This window comes from Vulpes lagopus, chromosome 2 (assembly GCF_018345385.1).
Source record: "Vulpes lagopus strain Blue_001 chromosome 2, ASM1834538v1, whole genome shotgun sequence".
NCBI classification, from domain to species: Eukaryota; Metazoa; Chordata; class Mammalia; order Carnivora; family Canidae; genus Vulpes; species Vulpes lagopus.
In genome coordinates, this window is record NC_054825.1 from 128487579 (window position 1) to 128511350 (window position 23772).

Consider the following 23772-nt stretch of genomic DNA (forward strand, 5'->3'; position numbering starts at 1 on the left):
GTAGCCAGCAACGTGGAAAAATCTTGCCATTCAGGGCTGTCTGAATGTACATTTCAGCCACACAGTAAGCTGTATTGGTAGGCACTGGAGTGCTAAATACAACCATTTTTCGCAGCAGCGAGTTAGACAGGTGATTAGCATAATTAGCACCGAGCAGCCATACATATGGTAATGCTGAGTGTGTAAATGCCAGCTGCGGTGTAAAATTTATGTCAGGGGTCGGCAGGGCTGTGCGAAAGTATTGTGTTCCAGCTGCAGGTCAGGGCCGCCAAAGCTTACCTCCTTTTCTCTTGTTGGTGAATACGCCAAACAGAAGAGAAAGACAGAAATATAACAGATACGGCTTTGATGGAACAGCCCCGTTCTGTGCAAGAGGGGCTGTTCTATAAAACACACACACACACTCGCACACACTTGCAGAAATCCCATTGCTTTCTCTATAAATTGTGTTTACTTCAGGAGCAGCAGCCAGGATGCGGGTTTGGGTAGGTACAAGGGCCAAGTGATTTCTTGGGAGGAACAGTTTCAGTCACTGAATTTTTGAAAGGGGTTAAAGACCTTCCTCTTTTCCTCTGTCTCTCACCATCCTCTTACTGCCCGCCCCCTACTCCAGCCCACATTGTTTTCCTTCAAATTAAGTGGGAACCCCCCCCCCCCATGGGATAGGACCATAATATAAAGTTCCAACAGCGAAGCTCTCTCTTCCCAAATTGCTTGACTGGTTTTAGCAAAGGACCAGAAGTTTCTTTGTGTTGTTTTTCTGGGACACCTCTGCTTAACCACTCCACCTACCTCCACTATCAGCCATTTCAGTAGGGCTCTTCCTTGAAAGGACAACAGTCCTGAATGGTTCACATCCTTAGAAATGCATGTTGGGGGAATTTGTAGCTGAGACAAGTTCATGCATTTTGCACTCAAAGCATTTTTCCTGCTGTCCCCTCCCCTTTTTCAGTTGGTGGCTATAAGGAGTGCTGGTGGTGACAGAATACAGTTCACACCATGCTGACCTGGTGATGAAACTTCCTCACAGCACCAGGGGGTCCTTATGCATCAGGCCCTAATCCAGCTAATCCTGATGGCAACAAAATCATGAAAGTAGCCCCCAGTGAGGGTGTGGGAGATAAAGCAGGCCAGCGTGATGTTCCTCAGGGCCCTGGGAGCCTGCCTGTGGAGGTGGGGATTCACATTGTCTTCTCCCCTGTGCGTGTTCAAGTAGAAGGCCGTTACAAAGAGGCCCAGGCTGGATAATGGCAAGAAGACTCTTTAGAGCAGAGAGGTGATGTCAGCCCCACAGAAGCTGGGAGAAGGGAGCTGGGGTTAATGTCATGCAGCAGCTAGAATGCTAGAATGCTAGAATGCTAGGGTAGCGAGCCTGCTACTTTGCTGCCATGCAAGCACTTGGCTTTTGTTGTTGTGGTTGGGCTATGTGGTTTTTGTTTTTTTAATGAGGACTTTAGGAGGCCTTTACTAAGAATTTAGGACTTGATCACAACATTGTCTTGGTTCCTGGGTTCTGCTTCTTGGTCCAGCATTACCTCTGATTGCTGCTCTGCTGCTGCAAAAGGACTGGACTTGGGTTTGCATCTACTTGCTTGTAGACTTGAGCATGCATGAAATCATGGTAGGGCCTGGGACAGTTGGCAGTGGGGCAGGTACGCACTCAGTGATAGAGCAGAGCTCCATTCTGTTACCTCCCGCTGGATGCCGGTAACATCCCTGAGTCCACAGGCTGTGACTTCACTCAACCTGTCTTTTGGGGGGGTTGACCGCAGCCCACATTGGCCACAGCAGCAAGTGACCAAGGAAGAATGGGTCTCCCAACAGGTGCAATGTCATCTTGGGAGCTGGTGGTCCTGGAGAGAATATCAGGTGGGGGGAGCTGTGGCAGGCAGCAGGTCTAGTGTGGGCACAGTGTTGGGCTGACCTGATTGTGTCTGACAGGGTGAGTGGGCAACTTCAGGGAGGGAAAGCCATTCAGAGAAGCAGCCTGGGCGGTAACAGATGGCACCACAAACAGCTGGTGTGGGGGCTTGTGGCAGGCGCATGCTCAGGCCTGCTACCCCTTCTACTGAGTTCCACCCTTCTTAGCACCCTCCAGCCCCCCACCCCCCAAGCTGTCCCTGGGGAGGTGTGGGGATGTGTCCTGCTCTTGTCTTGTTTTTGTGGTTTTTCACTCACTGGGCTCACTTCATGAAGGCAAATTCTCTTTGGGCTATCTGATTCTAGCATTTTCCCATGGCAACACTCAAGGGCAGTATCCCACGAGGAGAAAAACAGCCCAGAAGCTTAAGCAGCAGTTGGCTAGTCATGAATAAAAGAGATGGCTGGAAGAGTGACTAAAACTTACAGCTCAGGAGTTTTCAGCCAATTGCCCAAATTACTGAATCTTCATTTTTTTCAATTTAGAAAATGAGCTGGTGCTAATAATTTCGCAGTTACACCCTTTTGGAGATTTGCAGTTTTTCACCCTCACAATAACTAATCGCAACATTGAAAGAAGGACCTGAAGTAACTAAAGGAGGAAAAAAAAATCTCTCTAGAGGCTGTTAGATAATACATGGGATTAATCAAATGCAAATGCTCAGCTTGCATATACACAGACCCCATTTTCCTAATTGGACTCTGAGTGGGTACTTTTCAGGCTGAAAGGGTCATTTGTTTTGACTGATTGACTTTTTGAGGCTTTGGGAAGAATTAATATCTTATACAGATGACTGCCTGTTCCCAAGGCTCTGTATTGAGGCTGTTCATTCATTCATTCCTCTGACACGCTGAGTATACGCATGCGCCTAGTGTGCCAAGGTAAGTGGGCAGCGGGGCAATGCCTCCCTGAGAGGGCTTGGAATTTACTGGGAACAGCACTTCGTTGGATTCCTCAGATCACCTTTATGTGGATCACAATAAGCTTTTGCTAAAAGCTTTTTGCATGAATGCAGCAGGCGTTTATTAAGCTCTGCACAGAGGCCGTGCTGAGGGACGGTACACAGCGGGAGAGCATCATGCGGGGAGCATCTTGTCCACCGTGGATTGGAATAACATTGGCCCAGAGGTATGGACCCCTGGGTGGAATGGTTTCCCACCTGTGCTGGCCCTTCTTCACCTTGGAAAGCCATAGTGGTTTGATTTAGGGAGCAAAGGATCAGCAGACCTTGAGCAAGAGTTTCTTTGCTTAAGTGCTGCTTAAGTGCATCTCATTCAAAGAATTGGTTTAAGCCTCAGATCTCTGGAGAATTTGCAGGTAGAGGCATAAAGCAACATGTTTTCTGTGTGCCCTCATCTCTCTGCTCCCCCCAAGACAGGCCCCTCTGAGGACCCAAAGGAACTGGGGGCCTGTCTGTGGCCACCCATGGGGCTTTACTGAAAAAACTATCTCCTCAGTGGTGGTCAGGACTCTGGGAGACAGTGTTGTTGTCCTTTAAATAAAAATACCAATTGTTTGTGCTGTGTAATACTTTTATGCATTCTGAAAGCTCTAGCTGTGAGCTTGATAGAGTCTGGTCTGTGGAATTTGACTCTCCTAAAGTCTTATCCTCAACAAGTGCTTAGAAGCCATAGGGCTCTCTCAGGGCAGTCGGACTCGGACTCGGACTCAGCCTCGGGGTTGAGGGCAGGTGCCACCTCCTATCAGCTGGGTGACCTTGGGCAAGTCACCCAAACTGCAGCTACTTCTCTCCTGTAAAGTAAGGGTGATGATATATCCTGTGATAAATGAATAAATGACCAGACAAATGGATGCCTGCTCAGCTCCTGATTGAGGGTTTGGGAAATTTTACACACGTTGTTAATTATTCACACCACATTATGAGGTTAGTAGTAGCATTTTCATCCCATTTCACAGAGAAGGTTAGTGAGGCCCAACTGTGTCTGGGACTTGTCCCGGTCAAGCTGGGACTCAGAACCCAGCCCTTCTGGTCCTGCTTCTCATTGCCTGACTGTCCAGTCCAGCTTGCCCCAGCTTGACCGGGGAACAGCACTGAGCAAAATATTTATAAACAGGTAAAGAATACGTGTGAAATGGCCTTGCAGATGAAAAATACACACAAATATAAAAGGTTATTTTGTGTCCCAGGATCCTGAGAACATTTTTCATAAATCTTGTTCTAAGAGTTTGGTGGTTGTTTTATTGTTAAAAGTTGTTGCATTTGGAAGAAGGAAAAGAATATAAGAGGACTTTCAGAGTATGATGAATATGCATGTTGTTTTTGCATTGGGCTTGTTTTTAATTCAGATCCTTATCATTACCTTTCATATTTTTCTCCTTTTGTCACATAGAAGTCTTTAATTGTACTGGTTCCTTGCAGAAAAATTAAGAAATAGCGATAAACCCCAGAAAGGAAAATAGTTAAAAACTATGCATAAACCACCACACACACAGCAGTAGTGGCTGTTCACATAGCTGTCAGCATACCTGTATCTACATCACAATACTGAATCTTGAGGAGTCAAAGATAATCATGCAGTATTTCATGAACAGTAATTTTTTTTAAATAATTAAGGACTTTGACCTTGAAAATAGGACAGAAAGGGAGAGAAACCATTTTCCCCCAGACTGCACCTGTAATTTCAGCCACTGGAAAGGGTTCCATGGAAGTTACTGACTGGTGGATCTTCACACTGATGCCTGACGAGGAAAACTGGCAAGATAAGGAACAGCTCGGCCGGCACTCAGTTGTGATTTAGTTAGACATTTGCTAGGACAGCAAAAGTCAGGTGAGTCTGTAAAATTGCTCCATCCACAGAGGTTTCTGTTTCTGGTGCCTTGTTCCCGAGCACGGTGGGTGAATGATGATATAAAAGCATGTGAATGCTGTGCAGGTTATGACACACATACACCGGAGGAAGAGCGGGGTCTACAAGGGCATCCGAGTCCATGACACAACATCAGCCTCCCTTCTCTTCCTGTAGCAAGCCACACGTGAGGGCTTGCTTGACAGTTGCTGGTTCCTCTGCCGAGGGACTGTTCCCCTAGCTCTTCGAAGTCAGTCTAAATGTTACTTTCATTTAGATCTTCCCAGACCACTCCCTCTGAAGTGGGTTCCCCCTTTCCCTACCACCCAGAAACTCACATGGCATCACCATCTTCTATTTCTACTGTATACTTGTCAGGCCATGAAATTATCTTACTGATTTGTTTGTTGCCTGTGTGCTTGCTTCACTGGCCATTGAGGCTTTTGGAGCAAAGAACGCACTGGTCTCGCCCACCATGGCACCACACGGTGTAGCCCACAACAAACACCCTGAGATGCTCACTTGCATGAGTAAATCATGTTACAGTTGTTTGTCAGGTAAAGCGGATGTCCGTGAAACTTTGTTATTTTTTATTATTATTATTATTGTTATTATTATTATTATTAAAGATTTTATTTATTTGAGAATGAGCACGAGTAGGGGGAGCAACAGAGAGAGGGAGAAGCAGACTCCCATGAAATCATGACCTGAGCCGAAGGCAGATGCTTAACTGACAGAGCCACCCAAGTGCCCCTCAATGAAACTTTAAACTCACTGAATAATTTTCAAAAGCGTTCATATTTGGTTAAATTTAAGATGAAATGTTAAATAAGATATGGCCATGAACTATGTAAATAAAATTGAATTTACCAGTACTCAAAAGTAGGATACAGCATAGGTGGTTGAGGACACTTTAGAATTCAGGGTCTTTCAACTCTAGTTGCTCTACCTACCTGCAGTGATAGTCTTGTCTTGGTTGAAACTGGTGTTCATGGTGGCAAAATACTAAATTTCTCACTAGAGCAAAGAGATGGATGAGCAAAAAGACTTTCAATTCCAGAGATATGACAAATACACTCCTTTATTAAAATATATGGATTATTTAAATATACATCTTCATCATCTAAAAAGTGAAACTATGAAGTGCCAGAGGTACATTTTATATCTTTTAGGAAATCTCATTTCTGAAAACTCCTGTAATAAAATAATTGGTCTAGGGATCCCTGGGTGGCGCAGCGGTTTGGCGCCTGCCTTTGGCCCAGGGCGTGATCCTGGAGACCCGGGATGGAATCCCACGTCGGGCTCCCGGTGCATGGGGCCTGCTTCTCCCTCTGCCTGTGTCTCTGCCTCTCTCTCTCTCTCTGTGTGTGACTATCATAAATAAATAAAGATTTAAAAAAATTTTTTTTTTAAAAATTGGTCTATTTTTGAAGTTGGTCTGGAAGAGTGTAGAAAGTTCTTTTCAAGAGCACAACCCTTGTGTGTGATCTCTATTTTTGTGTGCACTCCTCTCTTGAGTCTTGACCTTTGTGGGTTATAGTCACAAGCAGCTGCTCTGGGGAGGGGAGAGAAAGGCGGGGGGGGGGGGGGGGGGGGGGGGGGGGGGGGGAGGTGGGGGTGGTTAATTCACCTGAAGTCTTAAGCGGCAGGAAAGATAAAAGGAAGTAGGACTTTGTAAGCTGAATGAGGGATCATGTGCTATGCCAATGCAGGAGGAGCTGGTGGAAATATAAATGATTTATAGGTGTGGGACATTGATGCCATATAGTCAGAAAAAAAGGGAGGAGTTGATTCCCCGCCCCCTCCCCCCAAAAAAAGCCTATTTGGAGCTCCTGGGCTTGGAGTTCTGTAGCTTTTCACAAGACTCATAATTGGCTTTTTAGCCTCAAACAGCCTTTTTAGCTCCCGAGAATGTGGATTGAGTCTAATTCAGTTCACTAGTTAATTGGTTGAAATGATGCATTGTGATTTGAGCCAGAAGGAGCCGGACCCTGCCTGCAGGCAGCTTTAAGGGAGCATCCTGAAAAGGCCTGTGACTTCCTGTAAATTTATCCTTTGTTGCAAATTTCCTATGTTTCCCTCTGGTCTTTCTTTGACTTCAAATTGCAGTCAGGGTCCTCAGCAACTCCCCAGATCATTTGCCAAAGCCCCCCTCCCTCCGCCAAGGAGTCTTAATACTTTCTGTAACTAACTGATAATTCCCTGCCCTCTGCCCCTCTCCTTCACCTACACCCCCCACCGTTTCTCCTCCTCTGTGACATACCCCACAGTATGTTTGGCCTCATCTCACAGTATTTCGCAGTGGCCTTGGCCATCTGCATGGACCCGCACAGATGATCCTGCCAGTCTGTGAATCTGGACTAGCTTTCCTAATGAGGGCATTATTTGCTTTCTAGCCTGCCCCCTTGTTTATAAAATATGCCAAGAGAACTAAACAACCCGCTGTTCCCAAGTACTTACTTACTTGCCCAAACCAAATGTTTATGTCCTTGAATACTAAATTTGAAGAAAAAGGATTCCTCCTCATGGGAAAGCTTAGCATGATTGCTGAAGGGTCTTTCTACACTGTAGCTGAAGGCCTGTTTTTCAGTAAACATGCAACTTAATCAGTTATTTCAGGAACTATTGAGACTCACCATCCACACACATCAGCTGGCCTTGGGTGGGGGGGGGGGTGGGGGTTTAGGGAGCAGGGTGCTGTCCTAGGATTCTCTCTCTGCTCTGATCCTATTGGATCAAAGCACCTTCTCCTAGAGCACTCTTTCTCACCTGCAAGCCCCCCCCCCACACACACATACCCTGTTGGGAAATGAAACTCTGCCCCTCCCCCCAATACCTTCCAGCCTGGTGGCAGCATTTTGAGCTTGGCTTGTTGTAAAACCATGATTGGAATATAACTTAGGTCCTGAGAAAGAAGACAAAAAAGCAGTTTGCAGTAACCGTATACCTTGTTGCCTAGGCCTGTGGCCTGCCTGCTGTAAAGCTGGTTGGTACTGGGGCAAGGTTCTGGCCTCAGCAGCCTGCTCAGAGTCACATGGTAGAGCTTCTGGAACACAGGCTGCCTGCTCCCCGGCAACTCAGAACCTAGTACCTTGGTTTCCAGGATGCTGACCAGGTGAGGCTGATAGAGCCAGGATCCAGAGGCTGAGCGTCCCCCCAAGCCATGGCTGATGTGTTTGGTTCCTCTCAAGTACATCTGATGTGAATCACCTTATTTATCTTCTGGCATGTTTTGTGCTGAAGACCCATTTGCCACCTTTCCTTGTTTCTTTTTCAACAGGGAGAAACATTTACTTGTTACCTTTGCTAGATTATTTAGGAGAAGAGTGTAAATTGAAGCCATATATCTTGAAACATGCTGCAAGGGCCCATTGTTTACACAAGTGAAAGAAATTGTAACGGGGGTATTTGGTGTAGTCTGCAAGGAAAAGGTGTCTCAAGTTTTCCTTCCCCTCCCCCTCTATATGCGTGGTGTATTAGAAGGTGCACAAAGCACATATGCAGTGGCTTTGCACATGCATCGGGCAGGTTCATGGGTTTAGTGAATAATTTTTTAGGTATTTTAGTGGTGAAATGAACATTGCCAGTAATAATAAAGTGAATGTTACCGCCTCCCCCCAACATCAGCCATACATTCTCATGACCAGAGGTCATTTATCATCCATCTTGTAACTCCTAGTGAGATAACAGAACGTGAATTTGTGGGGACGTTGTCGTTCTAACTGAAACCTGTACATGTTTGTCAGTTGGTGGACGAGTAAGTCGTGAATTAAATTATACTCGCCAGAAGATTGGAGAAGAGGCTATGTTTAATCCTCAACTCATGATTCAGACCCCGAAAGAAGAAGGTGCTAACGTCCTGACCACAGAAGCTCTCCGACAACACCTGGACTCAGCGCTCCAGGCCAGCCGGGTCCATGTGTATATGTATAACAGGTAAGTTGGGAAGAAGCTGCTGGCTTTAGAAAGTAAGGTTGCCCTGGAAATATGCCTAGAGTGTTAGTTCAGACTGTTTTCTAATGAAGTGATTTTTTTTTAATCCTGATTTTTGTTTCTAGAGTTTGGTAACACATAAAATACATGATAATGTATTTTCAGTAAGTATCTTGGCACTATGGACCCAAATGAGTATGATCCTTCAAGCAGCCATTTGGGCGGCTATATACCTATTCTGAAGATGTTTCATTGCTTAAGATATTATTGGAGCAGTTACATTTAGAATTGCCTTTAGACAAATAAAGAATGAGAAAAGGAAAAGAACTTGCTTCTAGCTTCTTGCTTTGTATTCACCACAGATACTGACAGCTGGTATGTGTCACAAAGCCTATAGTAGGTTGAGCCACTGTGGTGAATTCTTACTGACAGGTAGGCAGATAAGGTGGAATCTGACACAGCTTCACAAACACTACCCTTTAGCTTCATAGCTAATTTAACAATGCTATGGGTGTGGTAAAAGCATACAAAGAATTCTGGACCAAAACTGACAGTCCTTTATTCTTCTCTATTTTAAACAGTGCGTTATTCAGGGCAGGGACCATATCTTGTCCATCCTTACACCCCAGCATTTAGATCAGGGAGGGCATTCAGAGTTTGTTGATTGACTAACCATCTAGACTAAATTTGAACTAGGTCTTCTCCCTGAACTATTGAAATGACTATCCCTAAGCCTGTTTTCAGAGGACCACTGAGTTGGCACTTAATCTGATCCCATCCTGTCCCTCACCAAAGGCTTTTAAGCACCTTTTTTCTTTTTAAAGACTTTATTTATTTATTTATTTATTTATTTATTTATTTATTTAGTGCAAGCAGTGGGGGGGAGGGGCAGAGGGAGATGGAGAGGCAGAAAATCCCAAGCAGATTCTGCACTGAGCATGGGGTCGGACACAGCTTGATTCCACCACCCACGGGATTGTGACCTGAGCCAGAACCAGGAGTCGAACGCTTAACTGACTAAGCCCACCCTGGTACCCCTTTTAAGCACTTCTTAACTGAGTGGGTGATGATACAGTTTTTCACAGGACGGGTGAGGAAGTGGCACGTGGACATACTCAGTGGCCAGGGAAGATGAAGGGGGAGAACAGAAGGAAAATCGGTACTTGTCCCAGTTATGACAACCTCTACTCTCCAGAGTCTTACCTGGATTGGCTCTAAGACCCATCTAGCTGAAGACAGAGCCCTAAGGTCCAGCAGGAGTCACATGCTCTTGTTTCCTCATATGTAAACTAAATTACTGATCAAGTGTGGTCTACTATCCTTAGTAGGTTCTGAGAACAAAATGAGATATATGTAATGTATGAAAGGGAAAGTGTAAGGAGATATTCTAGCACTTTTGTCAGGCAAACTTGACTGGCGAGCACACCCGGCTCCTATCAGCACATCCCTCTGTAGAGGAAGTAACTGCCCAGTGGAGTTTTGCAAAATTTGTAAGTAGAGGCCTTATAAAGAACCTGTAAATGGGCATTCCAAGGCCACTGTAAGCATGCTGACCCATTTTTAACATAATGGGACCCTATCTTGAAGGGACTTGTCACTTACACACTTACAGAGATGTGAGTGTCTGTACAAAGAAAGTATACTCTTAATCTGAGATGGAACCAGAGAACATTTATGCATTGGAATGTGCTTTAGAGAACACTTCATTTAAGCCATCTCATTTTTTAGGTGAGAAAACCAGGAATTAGATTAATTAGAGCATTTGTCCAACTTCATAAAATTATTAAACACTCCAGCCAGGTTTCAAACCCTTTCTTCTGGCTCCCAGACAGGTTTTTCTCATGTACAGACACTCCCTTCTCAAGGAAGTCTACATGAGTTCATTGACTAAGTGATATTAAGAACCTACTGATGCTAGATAGTCTACGCTGATGCTGTGGGGAATTCAGTATAAACATAAACATAGATGCATGACTAGGCGGGTGGGTGAATGGATGGAGGGATGGATGAATAACTTGAGCCCTGCACTCAGGAGCTGACAGTTTGGTTAGAAAGAAGGAAGAACCCGTATCAACGGGTGTGTACGAAGCCAGGTCCAGGTGCTCCAGGCACCAAGCAGATCAGACCAGACGTGCTCTGGCATTCAAGAGAAAAGGGCAGTTTTCAATAGCACTGGGCACCCTGAGGGATAGATGCAAAGGTTCCACAGGGAAGCGGGCTAAGTCCAGAACATTCCTTTGGGTGACCAATAAAAAAAAGAGAGAGTAAAAGGAAACCAATAAAATGGTGCTGTTTAGAGATATTTAAAAATATTTTTTCTTCCCTTGGTTTTCCCATCCCCACCCTCTTCAGATTTCTTTTTTCAAGTTAGGTTTACGATAGGGGTAGAAAGGCATGGGCTTAAGAGCTTTTTTTCCAGACATGACAATACTCTATAATAACAGGCAATAGATAATAGAGGTAATTGTTGATCACTATATTTAATATCATTTCTATAGAACAATAAAAGACTGTAAAGTAGAAATGTGTCTACCTGGCAGTGTGGTTTACAGCACTCATGGTTAAAGAGAAGGAGAATTCATTTTGAACACTATCTGTTCATAAGGATGTTAACTGCCAGTAAAAAAAATATATATGTGTATGTATTTTCTCACCTGAATATATTTTAATACAATATAAACCTTACGAATTAGTCTCCACTTCTTTTGAATTTGTGATAATTCAGCGTGCCCTGAAGTTGTTCAGTGTATGTAGAAAAGTAGATTAATGGTGTAAACAAGATTATTGGGAGAACACTTAAGAAAACAAGACTTTTCAAGTACTTTGGTAGCATTCATTTACATAAACACCCACATGTTAATTACAATTGAGTATTATCTATTCATTAAAGCAAGCTTGTTGAGTCTTTACTTGGCAAAAGTTGTGCTCATTTTGACAGATACTTAAAAGTGATCGAAATTGCAGTTCTTTCTATATGTTCTGTAGTTATGATTTTGCACTGATTTCCTTAGGTTATTACAATGAGATGTTTGTCTCTGTTTCCTATTTTACTAGGCAGTGGAAATTGGAACATTTGTGTTACAAATCTGGAGAACTTATCACAGAAACAGGTTACATGGATCAGGTATATATTCTTTTTTTGCAAAAACTTGTCAAAAATTCCTCAGTGGTATGCCTTAGCCTAACTTGTAGCCTCTTCTTTTTAACTTTGACAGATAATCGAATATCTTTACCCTTGTTTAATTATTACACCTTTGGACTGCTTCTGGGAAGGGGCAAAGTTACAATCTGGGACAGCATACCTACTGTAAGTGTGTGATCTGGTTTTCTGGTGTCTGTGATTATTAAACTTTAGAATGTTTCTGGTATTACTTTATCATTGTTTCTTCTGTTTCAGTTTTGAACAAGAAATAAAAACATTGAAATTCCGTGGGCATTTTTTGAGTGAAATTCCATGGGCATTTTTTGAGTGAATAGTTGCAGGAGAGAGGGGTTCAGCAGAATGTTTTTCCTCTTTTCAAAATAAAGTTCTGAAGGCATCATTAAATTTCATTCACTTTTACCCATCTTTTTATATGCAAATAAAATGCAAATTATTTCAGAGTATGTATGTTTTTTAACTCTTTAATAAAATGTTTGCAGTTTTACAGACCAAACACTTCCACAGATTTATTTGGGACTTGGGTGGCTCAGCGGTTGAGCACCTGCCCCTCCCAAGCTCAGGGCATGATCCCCCCGTCTCAGGATCGTGTCCCACATCGAGTCCCACATCGAACTCCTTGCCTGGAGCCTGCTTCTCCCTCTCCCTGTGTCTCTGCCTTTCTCTGTGTCTTTCATGAATGGATAAATAAAATCATTAAAAAAAAATTTTGAGTTATTTTTTTTTAAGGAGGGACAATTTATTAGTGCGTACACATCAGAGTTAAATATATTGAGTTAAAATTCAAGATCCTCCTGCAGAGTAAAATACTAAACCTTTCTTTGGATCACATTAATGACATTTAAGGGGGAAATCCACTGTCTTTAAAGGCCATGGTAGGGGATGCTTCACAGTTTAGCAGTTGGATATTATATATACCGCATCATTTAAGGAATAATTGTTAATCAATGTAGACATCTTCAGTTAATTATGCAAGAGTTCGTGCTTAGGTTATTGTTTCTGCCCTAGCTTGCACGTATCTGCAAAAGCAATTTGCAGTGGCCATACTCTGACCTTCAGTGTACAGTTTTAGATGGGAAATAAGGGGTTTTGTGTTTTCTGGTTGGGAGATTCTGAATAATGACTTCAGCCTGGTTAAGCAGCTACAGTGTGGTTTGAACTACATAACAGGCAGCCAAAAGCCTTTCTGGTCTGTCAACAGCACAAATTCAAAAGTGAGTGTGGGGGGAAGTGGCCTTGATGGTGGTGATGGCAGAGGCAGCAGGGGGCTTTTGGGGTCGACTGCCAGGCTGTCAGAAAGAGCTCATAAGTATGAGATTATTGAATGTAATGGAGATCAAATATTTTGATTGATGACATTTACAAAGCATTTATTAGGCTGGCAAGTGCTAGTTTGGCATTGTGATTCTCTCTTCTAAAACACCCTCCCCCCTTAATTTTGGATCTCAGTCTTCTGCTTAGAAGCACTCTTTGGCTAATCTTGATTTCAGGTATGAAAGATGACATACCAGCCAATCACAAGTCTTTGATTTCTTCATTAATTTACAAGCTCTCTGCTTGCCATTTCCATTCATGAATTATTTTCTTGACTCAGGTTTGCATATAGATCCACAGGAAAGGAGCATTAGTTTTCCGTGCTGGGGTCCCAGCCTTGCAGCACTACCAAAAAGCCTCATGCGAGCCAAACATAGTATATATGATCTGTGCAGGCTCGGAGGGTTGGAAAAGCCTCTTTTCATGGTCTTACCTTCTAATTTCTTTCACAGAGGTAAGCCTCCTTTGCAGTGGACAAACTTTGACCCTTTGGAATTCCTGGAAGAGTTAAAGAAAATAAACTATCAAGTGGACAGCTGGGAGGAAATGCTGAATAAAGCTGAAGTTGGTCATGGTTACATGGACCGGCCCTGCCTCAACCCGGCTGATCCGGACTGCCCCGCCACAGCCCCCAACAAAAATGCAACCAAAGTGAGTACAGTTGTTGATTCTTCTCGTGGGGACCAGGAGAAAAGCTCAGGGTCTTTCCCCCATCCCTAGTCCTCTTATTTTCATTTTTATGATTTGATTTTCATCAACCTTTTTTGTCTGTGGAGCTACGTTTGTTTATAGAGCTAAATTTTGCTGTAAGATTTGCCATACGCCTCTCATTAGCCTTGTTATTAATGTTCTCTCTGAAACAAACAAGCCCTTAATGCACTGGATTTTAACAAGGCATGTGACCTGCCTACTAATTCCCATAATTATGTGGCTGTCTTTTTATTTTAGCCTCTTGATGTGGCCCTTGTTTTGAATGGTGGATGTCATGGATTATCCAGAAAGTACATGCACTGGCAGGAGGAACTGATTGTGGGTGGCACAGTCAAGAACAGCACCGGGAAGCTTGTCAGGTAATCCTGCAATGGAAGAGAAATCCAAGCCATCTATTTTTTGTCCTTCCTGGGAAACTACTTCCCTTCTGACATCTGCAAGTGTATTTGTACTACTACTTAGCTGTTATCCTAGCTAGCCATCTGCTGTAATAGAATATTAGGAAACATTAGTGGACCAGACCAGCTCGAAAAAAAACCACCTTTCGGGGGATATTTTAGAGGAGATGTGTTGTTTTCATCGAAACCATAGTTAGTAACTGTAGGTTTTTGGAAGATCTCTTATATAGGAAGTCAAGGCAGGTGTAATGCAGGCAGGTCACAGTGGTCACAGCAAGTAGAGTGGCGTGGTATGAGCTAAGCTCTGTCACAGACTGACCAACAGCTGACGGCTAAACAAGAATTACCCTCTGTGCTCTTGCGGATTCTGCTCCGTCAAGCGCCAGGCCCTCTGTCTGACATTCCTCCCTGGGGAGAGCCGTCGTCTGGGATTTTTGCACAGGCGAGCGTTCAGTGCCGAGCCCAGCATCTCTGCTCAAGCTATCTATTCCCCTATCCTTCCTGTTTCACGGAATAGGAACTGGGAAAGGAAATTGCTTATTAATTTAATTTTGGGGTATATCTGTAAAAGGTTTGTAAGGTTACACCTTTAATATGGTACATCAATCTATTAAATAAAATAACCATCCTGGTCCTGTTTAATGGAAACATGTGCTCATGTGGAAGGCGAGTTGGGGGCGCCTGTCTGGGGTTTTCAGCAGCAAGAAAACTTTCTGGAAACACTGATGTCGTGTGTTTGCCACCCTGTCACAGCGCCCACGCCCTGCAAACCATGTTTCAGTTAATGACTCCCAAGCAAATGTACGAACACTTCAAGGGGTATGAGTATGTCTCACACATTAACTGGAATGAGGACAAGGCAGCAGCCATCCTGGAGGCTTGGCAGAGGACATATGTGGAGGTAAATCTTTGGCATTCTGATGCCCCCCTTTAAATCTGGGTATAAACCCCAGACGTACTTCATTTTTGCAATGTTTTAAGACATTTTTTTTCCCCGTTAGAATATCTTTTCAAAACCTAATTGTCCTTTTTGGGAACCTGGTGGGATGAAAAAAGTTTATTCCCTCCCTCAATATTAAAAACCTTAATGTCTGGGTGATGGTTAATTCTAATTGGGATGCCTGAGACATTTGGAGTAACCAGTCGTGAGGTCCAGAGCTAAGGCATAATAGTGTTTAAAAAACACTTGGTGAGCAAGAAAAGGTGTCTGGAAAACATTAGCAAAGCATAGAATCTGTTCACAGCTGCAGTTCCCTTGGTTAGGTCATGTGACAGGAGCTGGCCTTTGTTGCCCAAGCAGTGACCTCTACTGAGCTGCATGTGACCTTTTAAAAGTGGCCAGCAAATGAAGGGGGGAGGAGTGGCCATAAGAATGAGTTGTTTGGGATTAGTGGGGAGCCAATGGGACCGCAGACATATTGCAGAGCGATGGGGAGAACAGGCCAAGGTGCAGGGTGCCCGAAGGCGCTGTAACTCCAGCTCCCCACAGTACCGCGTTCTTACCTGAACACTGTGGCTTCCATCATCCCGGGCCCAGGGTCGTTTCACCTCGGTCCATGCCCAAACCTGAAGCACGTAGAATTCTCTTTAGCGTATTTGAAACAAGTGAGGGTTGAGTGGAGGGGACATGTCCCCCAAGCTCTGTTATTGAAGCTCATTGAAACACTAATTCCATTTGGGACCTGATGTGACCACAGGTGGTTCATCAAAGTGTCGCTCCAAACTCCACTCAGAAAGTGCTTTCCTTCACCACCACAACCCTGGATGACATCCTGAAGTCCTTCTCTGATGTCAGCGTCATCCGAGTGGCTAGTGGCTACCTCCTGATGGTAACAGTCAAGTCACTTCTCCCAGGGGTGGGGGGCGGGGGCCATGGTTGGATTGGTTTTGAGTTTTTATCTTTCCATGACCGCTCTTGCTTTTTAACTGCTCTTAACACACACGTGCGTCCAAGACACAGAGAGCTCGGCTTCATAACGATTTCAAAAGTGGTCGTGTAAAGCATTTTCTCCCATTTGCAGTTCGCCCATCTTTGACTTGTATCATTTCATGTGATGTCTGTAAGGTACATTGTTGTTGTGGTTGGATTTAGTAAGTTCTACCTTTTGATTTGGGGTGATGGGTGGGGGAAAACATTAGAATCCTTACCCATTCTAATGTTTGGCTTTTGTTTTGTGTCTCCCCTCGTTCCTTCCCCTCCCCCCACCCCATTGTTCTGCTCGCAGCTTGCCTATGCCTGTTTAACCATGCTGCGCTGGGATTGCTCCAAGTCCCAGGGTGCCGTGGGGCTGGCTGGCGTCCTGTTGGTTGCACTGTCAGTGGCTGCAGGATTGGGCCTGTGCTCATTGATCGGGATTTCCTTTAACGCTGCAACAACTCAGGTATTAAAGGAGCCATCCATCCATTGTGTGTTGACAAATGCCCCTCCCCAGATGTGGCCCAGCAACCTCCTCTGTGTCTGTGTCACCTAAAGAGTCTTCTGGCCTTGACCACCAGGATGCCACACTTCAAGGGGGGAGGTGCTGTCTCAAAAATGGAGCACTTGGCTGTGGGTGGAAGGTCTGCATGGGCTTGTGGATGGTAGAGATGCTTCACTTATCAGTGCATTGATCAGAGCTACGATTCTCAAACTTGAGTGGCCTGAAGGGCTTGTAACCCCTCCGACAGCTGGGCCCCATCCCCAGAGCTCCTAATGACCAGTTCTCAGCAATACCCTCCAGGGATCACACTCTGAGAACCACTGCTTTTGCAGAGTTAGCTTCCTTCTCACTTATTAGCTTTAAAAAAAAATAGTGGAGCTTAAAAATAGAAATGTCCAAGATTTCATGTGAGCTTAAATGGCTAGATGCAGGGAATTTTATTTATTTTGGGGGGGGGTGGATTTTAATGCTCAGAAGTAGATTGTTCCCATGAGCTGATATGAGTTGTCCTTGGGGTAGCTGCTGGGGGCAATGTTCTCAGTGGCTCTGGAATGATCACAAATTGGACTTCACGTGTCTAATGTACTGCCCTCTGTGTTCGTTGCAGGTTTTGCCATTTCTCGCTCTTGGTGTTGGTGTGGATGATGTTTTCCTTCTGGCACATGCATTTAGTGAAACAGGACAGAACAAAAGAATCCCTTTTGAGGTAATAGAAAAACAAAAGAAGAAAGCTTTGGGGACAGCCCCAGTCCCCTCCATTCTTGAGTGTTCTTTAATTTTCCTTAATCTGGCCCAATAAATATTTCAGTCTCAAGTCAGTGATGACATGTTGCTGGCTGTAAATAAGTAAAAGAAATTAGAAGAATCTCAGAACACTTATTCCAAAGCCCATATTTGATTTTCTAGTTTTTTTTGTGGGTTTCTTTTTGTCACTTGGTCCTGATCCCCCCCACCCCCAACACACACACACACACACACACACACACACACCTTTTAAATCTTAAAAATTTATTTAAATCTTTATCTTGCAGCTCTGTGTTTCGGATGTGGTAGCCAGGAACAACACCTATGTCGATAGTAGTACTAAAAATTTTTTGATGCCAGTGTTGGGTTGGAGAGATAGCCCTTTCCTATACCCTGATGTCAGCGTGATAACCTGTCTGTTGTCTCACTTGGTCATGTATTTGAACTGTTGACATGATCTGAGATCTGAGGGGACCCTGCGCCATGCAGTTCTCAGTACAGTGGTTTCTCGTTCTCAGGATAGGACTGGGGAGTGCCTGAAGCGCACAGGAGCCAGCGTGGCGCTCACTTCCATCAGCAATGTCACAGCCTTCTTCATGGCTGCTCTGATCCCTATTCCCGCTCTGCGAGCCTTCTCCCTTCAGGTGAGTTTGCAGGGATGAAACATGTGGTGTGCACTGCCCTGACGCTAGCATCCTGTCCCATTCTCCACTAACATGCTGACGGCACTCCTGCCAGGAAGTGAAGTACCATGTCTGCATCCGGGGCTCTTCCGGGTGGAAGCTTCTTTAAGCAATTACCCTGATCCTCCCTCTAAAATACATCCCAGGTCTCTTCCCCTCCTCCCAGTACTATAGCCCAGATGCCTGGGGTCCAGGTATCCTCAAGACCTGGTGCCTTAGGGAGTGGCCCTTTCCTTTACAGTTAGACTAGAACGACCCTAAGGCTACTCCATGTAGGATGCTGAGAAGCCCCTGTTCCAGATAGCCAGAGGTCCTCTAGTTTGATCCACGGTATGGCCAGCTCTTGGCCAGCCCTGCTTCTAAATCCCTACTGTCACGCCCCTTCCCTGCTGGCCACCTCAGGCCCAATATGCCACCCTCTCTCTCTGTTTCCCTAAAGCAGCCCCAACAGGCAGTTGTACAGAGCAGACTTCACTGACCAAGAACAGGTTGCAGTATAGACCAGGCTAGATGGTAACTGAGTAATTGGTAATTGATGGTAATTGAGTATGGTGGACCCTTGAACAACATGGGGTTTAGGCGTGCTGACCCCCCCTCCCATAAGTCAGATCTTCATATAACTTCTGACTCCCCCAAAACTTAATTTCTAATAGCAGCTGTTGACTGGAAGCCTTTCTGATAACATGATCAATTAACACGTATTTTCTAGGTTACATGTGTTATAAACTGTATTCTTATAACAAAGTCATCTAGAGAACAAAATGTTATTAAGAAAATCATAAGAGAGAATACAGTTCGAGTGCTGTACTGTATTTACTGGAAACAGCCCACCTATAGGTGGGCCCATGCCTCCCACACACCTTGTTGTTCAATGGTCTGAACCACAGGCTGAGCTTCCACTGTGCAGACGGGTTGGCCATCCTCCACCTGCAGGGGGCTCATTGGCGGGCCCTCGCTTGCCACCTCTTTCCTTAGTTGCTCCAGTGTCTTCCAGCCCTTCTCTCTTCTTTTGGCCTCCTCCTCCCCTCTTAGGCTACACAAGAAAACTCAACATTCCTCTGCCTTTCTTCTCCAGAGCAGTTTGCCACCTGCACTGTTCTGCTCTTTCTTCCCAAACCAGGCCCTTCCACACCTCGAGGCCACCGAGATTTTTGTGATGTTGTTCTTGTTGCACAAAAAGCCAGCTTATATGAATGGTGAGGATGGAGAGCTTGCCAGGCTGGAGACCTGGCTGTGGTCCATTCTGTGCTCAGCCCAGAGCACTGACACTGCTCCTCAGCTGCTTGAAATGCAAAGGAATCCTGAAATCGATCAGGACAGCAGAGGAGGAGAGTGAACTGACCACTTCGGGAAGTAGTCTTCTAAGCCCAAAATGGTTTCAGGTTTCGATATGTCAAAGATGTTATTGAAGTTCTGTGAATTAAACTCAAATTTTAAAGCTTCAAGTATTTTCTAAGAGAGGAGTGGTGCTTCCCTTCGTTCCTTTTTTTCCTTACATTATATTATAACAAGATGGCCAGGTTTTTTAAGGAAACTACCTTTTTCTTTCTTTTTTTTTTTTTTGAGATGGACTGGGGCAGGGGAGAAAGAGAAAATGAAATCTTAAGCAGGCTCCACACCCAGCACGGAGCTTGATCTCCCCGCCCTGACATCATCACCTGAACTAAAATCAAGAGTTAGGGTCGCTTATCCAACTGAGCCACCCATGTACCCCTTGGTGTCACTTTTTAAGATGTTACTACATCAAACTTCTTCCTGCTGCTATACTCTTGGTAATCCCCAAAAGGTTCCTGATTGAGTTCAGGAAGAGAAACTGACATATCATAAACCAGGTTTCTCTTTATACTTTCATCAACACTTTTGTAGTCTTCGTATTTGAATTCATTTCGCCAATGGGTGATGAAGACCTGAGTGATTAATGATCTACTACTGTTTGGGAAACTAGACTTACTTTATATTTAGTGTAAGATAGAACATGGAAAAAGATTTTTGTACAATCACTGTGACACTCCCCAAAAGAAAAATACTTAAAAAAAAAAAGAAAGAAAAAGAAAAAAGAAAAAAAGAAAATGAGTTTATTATAAATATCTAAAAATAAAAGTAGTAAGGGAAAAGTGAATTAATAAAGTTAAATCTGAATGACTGAAGCTCAAGAAAATGAAAATATATATTTAACTGCTTCACTGATCAGTGATGTGAAAGGTGCCTGTGAAAGTATTCGGTGCAGTTACAGTTCTAGAATGCCTTTGTGCACGGGCATCTGCACACCCACCTGCGGTCTCCAGGTCTCACCGCACTGACGCATAGTAGGCTCTGGTATTGAGAAAGTGTCCCACCCTGTTAGCAGTTGGATGCTCTCCCACCTCTCCTTTCCTGCCTGCCTTTTCCTTGCTGTTCTTTATCTCTGCTTTGCCACACACTCCTTCATTTCTTCTTGTGTGTCTCTCTCATTTTCTCCTCTCCTCTCTCAGTACACACTGATGATTCATGAAGGCATAATCTCCTTTAATGATATCCTATGGTGTGGTGGTCTGAAAAGCTACATGAGTTTTCTTACGCCTTTTAGAAAATCCAGTAACGCTAAAGTTCTCCCAAGGTAAGTACCTTACCTAGTCGAAATGGGTACTGTGAATTTTGCGTTTTTATTCCAGGCCACTAGGGTATCATGTTAGAAAATTGAGGACTTCCAGGGGTCCTCATTTATTAAAGACTGGCTTCCCGTAACATTGGCTCATTCTCTGTCAAAAAACAAAATAAACCAAGGAAAAGGAAAGGAAATAAAAGAAAACGTAAAGCGAAAACAGAACATGCCACGATTTTTGCAGTAACCATCAGAAATTTATGCTGCTTTCCTTTTAAATATATTGATATTCAGAGTTGACCATGATGTAGCTCTCTTTCTTTTAGTGAACTGTGTTAAGCTGTCCCTCTGGGTATTCATTCATTTAGTGTTTGCAGTATACTATAGATTAAACTTTGAAAGAGAGAGACCCACAGTGGTTCTGTCCAGTGATAAATCCATAATAACTTAGGATTTTTCTTTGTGGAACTTTTCCATCGTCTAACATTACCAAAATAAATAGAAATTTTTTCCCCCAAAGAAAGTGTCTTAGCCTTCCTTGTCAATCTCCATCCAAATGCCACCTCTATCAATCTGAAAGCAGTGGCACCGTCTAATTCTTTGGGAGCCAATGCCCTGAGCTGGGGCTTTGCTGGTAACTGAATGCTATTTGTTCTTCAATGAAAACCCCCAGAACAGAACACCTTATTGTTCCAAACAGTAAGGGGATTTAGATGAGGGCTCTGCTACGCAGGGTCACTTTGTCTCTTGAGCTCTGCAAGTGTCTCAGCAGGGCCACCAGGGATGCTCCCCCAGGGGTGAGGTAGAGCACAGGGCATGGGGACTTCTCCTTTAAGCACAGTAATTGGAATTGATTGACAGTGCAAATCATCCCCATCATCTTTTCAGATTTTTTGTAGAATGTCTTAAACCCCCTTTTGCTCTAGTGATGCTTGTCCCTTGCTGAGAAGTCCTCGCTTCTTGTTGGTTTACTCTTTTGGTGCACTTGAGTGGGACGTGGAGGTTGGGCCATTTTCCTGTCAGAATTTGTTCTCCCTTTGCATGTAATACACCATTTGATGGTAAGCATGGATGGGATGCTGCACTTCAGGGTTTTGGGGGTTCTTCATGTCCTCCATGGATTCCTCTGGTGGATAAAGCTGATCTCAGGTGCGTTCCCCAGCCACTGTGGAAGCACCAGTGCTGTTCATGCCAGAGCACCTGGGCCACTTACGTTCCTCGTCCTCAGGAACTTTTGTCCAGAGTAAGATGCTTGGCAGTGTTCTGTCTGCATTCTACCCCTGAATTCTAAACATGCTCATAATAGAAAATGAAAGGATTCCATCTCCAGGACTGAATTTTCCTGAAAAATCTCCTTGAGTCTCAAACCCATCCTTCCCAGCACCCCTGTGGTCAGATTGGTCAGGAGCCCAAACCCAGCCATGTTCGTCCCCTCAGGAGGTGACCAGGAGACAAGAACCCGCAGGTCTCAGGCTGAGGGCTTTGATATCAAGCTCATGTTTAAATTCGGTTTACTTAGTAACCCCTGCCAGGTGACCATCCTCTGCACTACGGAGTCTCTGTTAGTGTCAAGAGCAGTAATGATGACTATCATTGGTTGCTGTGGGATCGAATGAGTCCTGTATTCATAACTACCTAGAGACCCCCTTTCTCCTTTCTCTTCCCCCAACAGAATTCTAGGTCTCCCTCTCAGACACAGCTTGTGGAGTTCCTCCATGTGGCACATCCTTCCTCCCTGGCCCCACCAGAGTCCTGTTCTTTTCTCCCTGAGAACCTACCTTGATCACCCTCTGCCCTCCCCCCAACCTCCACCTGGGTAACTCTAACCCCCTCTGAGCTGCCCTGGAACCCTCTGCAACCTTTTATTACTCTATCTGTTAGCCTGAACCGTAACTTTGTTTATAGGCTGAATGTGTCAGTCCTTGAGAAAAGGATTTTGTCGTCTCTCTCTCTCTCTGTCTCCCATACCCAGCTCAGTGTCCTCCCTTTTTGTCTTTGTCTCTTAGTATTTGTCTCTTAGATGAATCCTCTAGTCAATATAGTGATTTTCTTATTAAAATAGGCCAATCAGGCAGGTCTTTAAAGGACCTTCCATGCATGAGAGTAGTTAAGTTCACGGGTTCCATATATTTCGAGTTGATGAGGAATTTCCAAGCAGACTAAGAAGAAAGGGGTTAGGTGATTTTTAAGAAACTCTAGATTCTTTTTTGGCTTTGTAGGGTTGACCTTGAATTAATTATTGAAAGGTACCTTACCAGACCTCAGGCTTGCTCTTTCACTATAAGCATAAATTCACAATTACTATCAAAACCTCTTTGCAAAGTTCTCCTCTGATTGTCAGATATCCTTTATAAGCAGGTTTTCTCTTCTTACCTGGAGACATTTACCCAATTGGAGGACATTTTAGAACTAGGTAGTTCTTTGGAAAACTTCCTGAGAGTTTTTGATTTTCAAAAAATTTTCTGATGATTTCTTGGTTACTTAGCATTCCAGTTGCATTTTTTTTTTTTTTTTGTGCTGCTTCCTTCCATTGCTGTCTGAATTGGAGAGCCTTTCAACTGTCCTCTGTTGACTTTCCCCCATTAACAGCCTAATTGTGTAATTTTTACTAGGTCGGCAGGAGATTTGCCAAAGCACTACAGAATCTAGCCCCGTGTTTATTCTAGGTTATAGAGTGACTTTTGAATCCGTACTTATTTATTCTGCATACTATAATCACACACAGGAATTTCTTTCTGCCTTATTCTCCTTGACCTTTTCTGTTACTGTGCTTGCACACCCCACAGGCTACTCTGGAGACTATTTGGAATGTGCCTATTAAAGACCTCAGGGGACGTGTTTGAAATTTTATTTCATGTTTTAAAGGTGACATTTTGATATACCCAATCCACTTTATGTATAAATATTCTGAGCATAAAATCAGAGTTGCATGAAACTCTTAGAAATGTTCTGAAAGGGGAATGTTTGTTTTCAATTAAAACGTCTCAAGTATATTCTGTATTCTGCCTTTGTAGATTTGGTTTGGTTAAGTTGCTCACAAGACGTTCATTTCGTTCCTGTGTTTGTTCATCATAGGTTTGTGAAATTATAAGAGATGGAA

At 44.0% G+C, this 23772-nt stretch overlaps 1 protein-coding gene across 5 annotated transcripts in view; it reads left to right on the plus strand.

Moving 5' to 3' along the window:
- The window catches only part of PTCH1 (patched 1), a 70315-nt gene that overhangs the window by 21080 nt on the left and 25463 nt on the right, over positions 1–23772 (plus strand). For 4 of the 5 annotated variants that reach the window (XM_041742857.1, XM_041742854.1, XM_041742858.1 and 1 more), the window contains exons 3-12: positions 8475–8664; positions 11716–11785; positions 11877–11968; positions 13588–13786; positions 14084–14205; positions 14998–15145; positions 15942–16073; positions 16470–16625; positions 17272–17370; positions 17927–18052. In XM_041742857.1, the coding sequence (XP_041598791.1) occupies positions 8475–8664; positions 11716–11785; positions 11877–11968; positions 13588–13786; positions 14084–14205; positions 14998–15145; positions 15942–16073; positions 16470–16625; positions 17272–17370; positions 17927–18052 (1334 nt within the window). The remainder of the gene's footprint in view (positions 1–8474; positions 8665–11715; positions 11786–11876; positions 11969–13587; positions 13787–14083; positions 14206–14997; positions 15146–15941; positions 16074–16469; positions 16626–17271; positions 17371–17926; positions 18053–23772) is intronic. The other variant, XM_041742855.1, reaches the window with a different exon arrangement.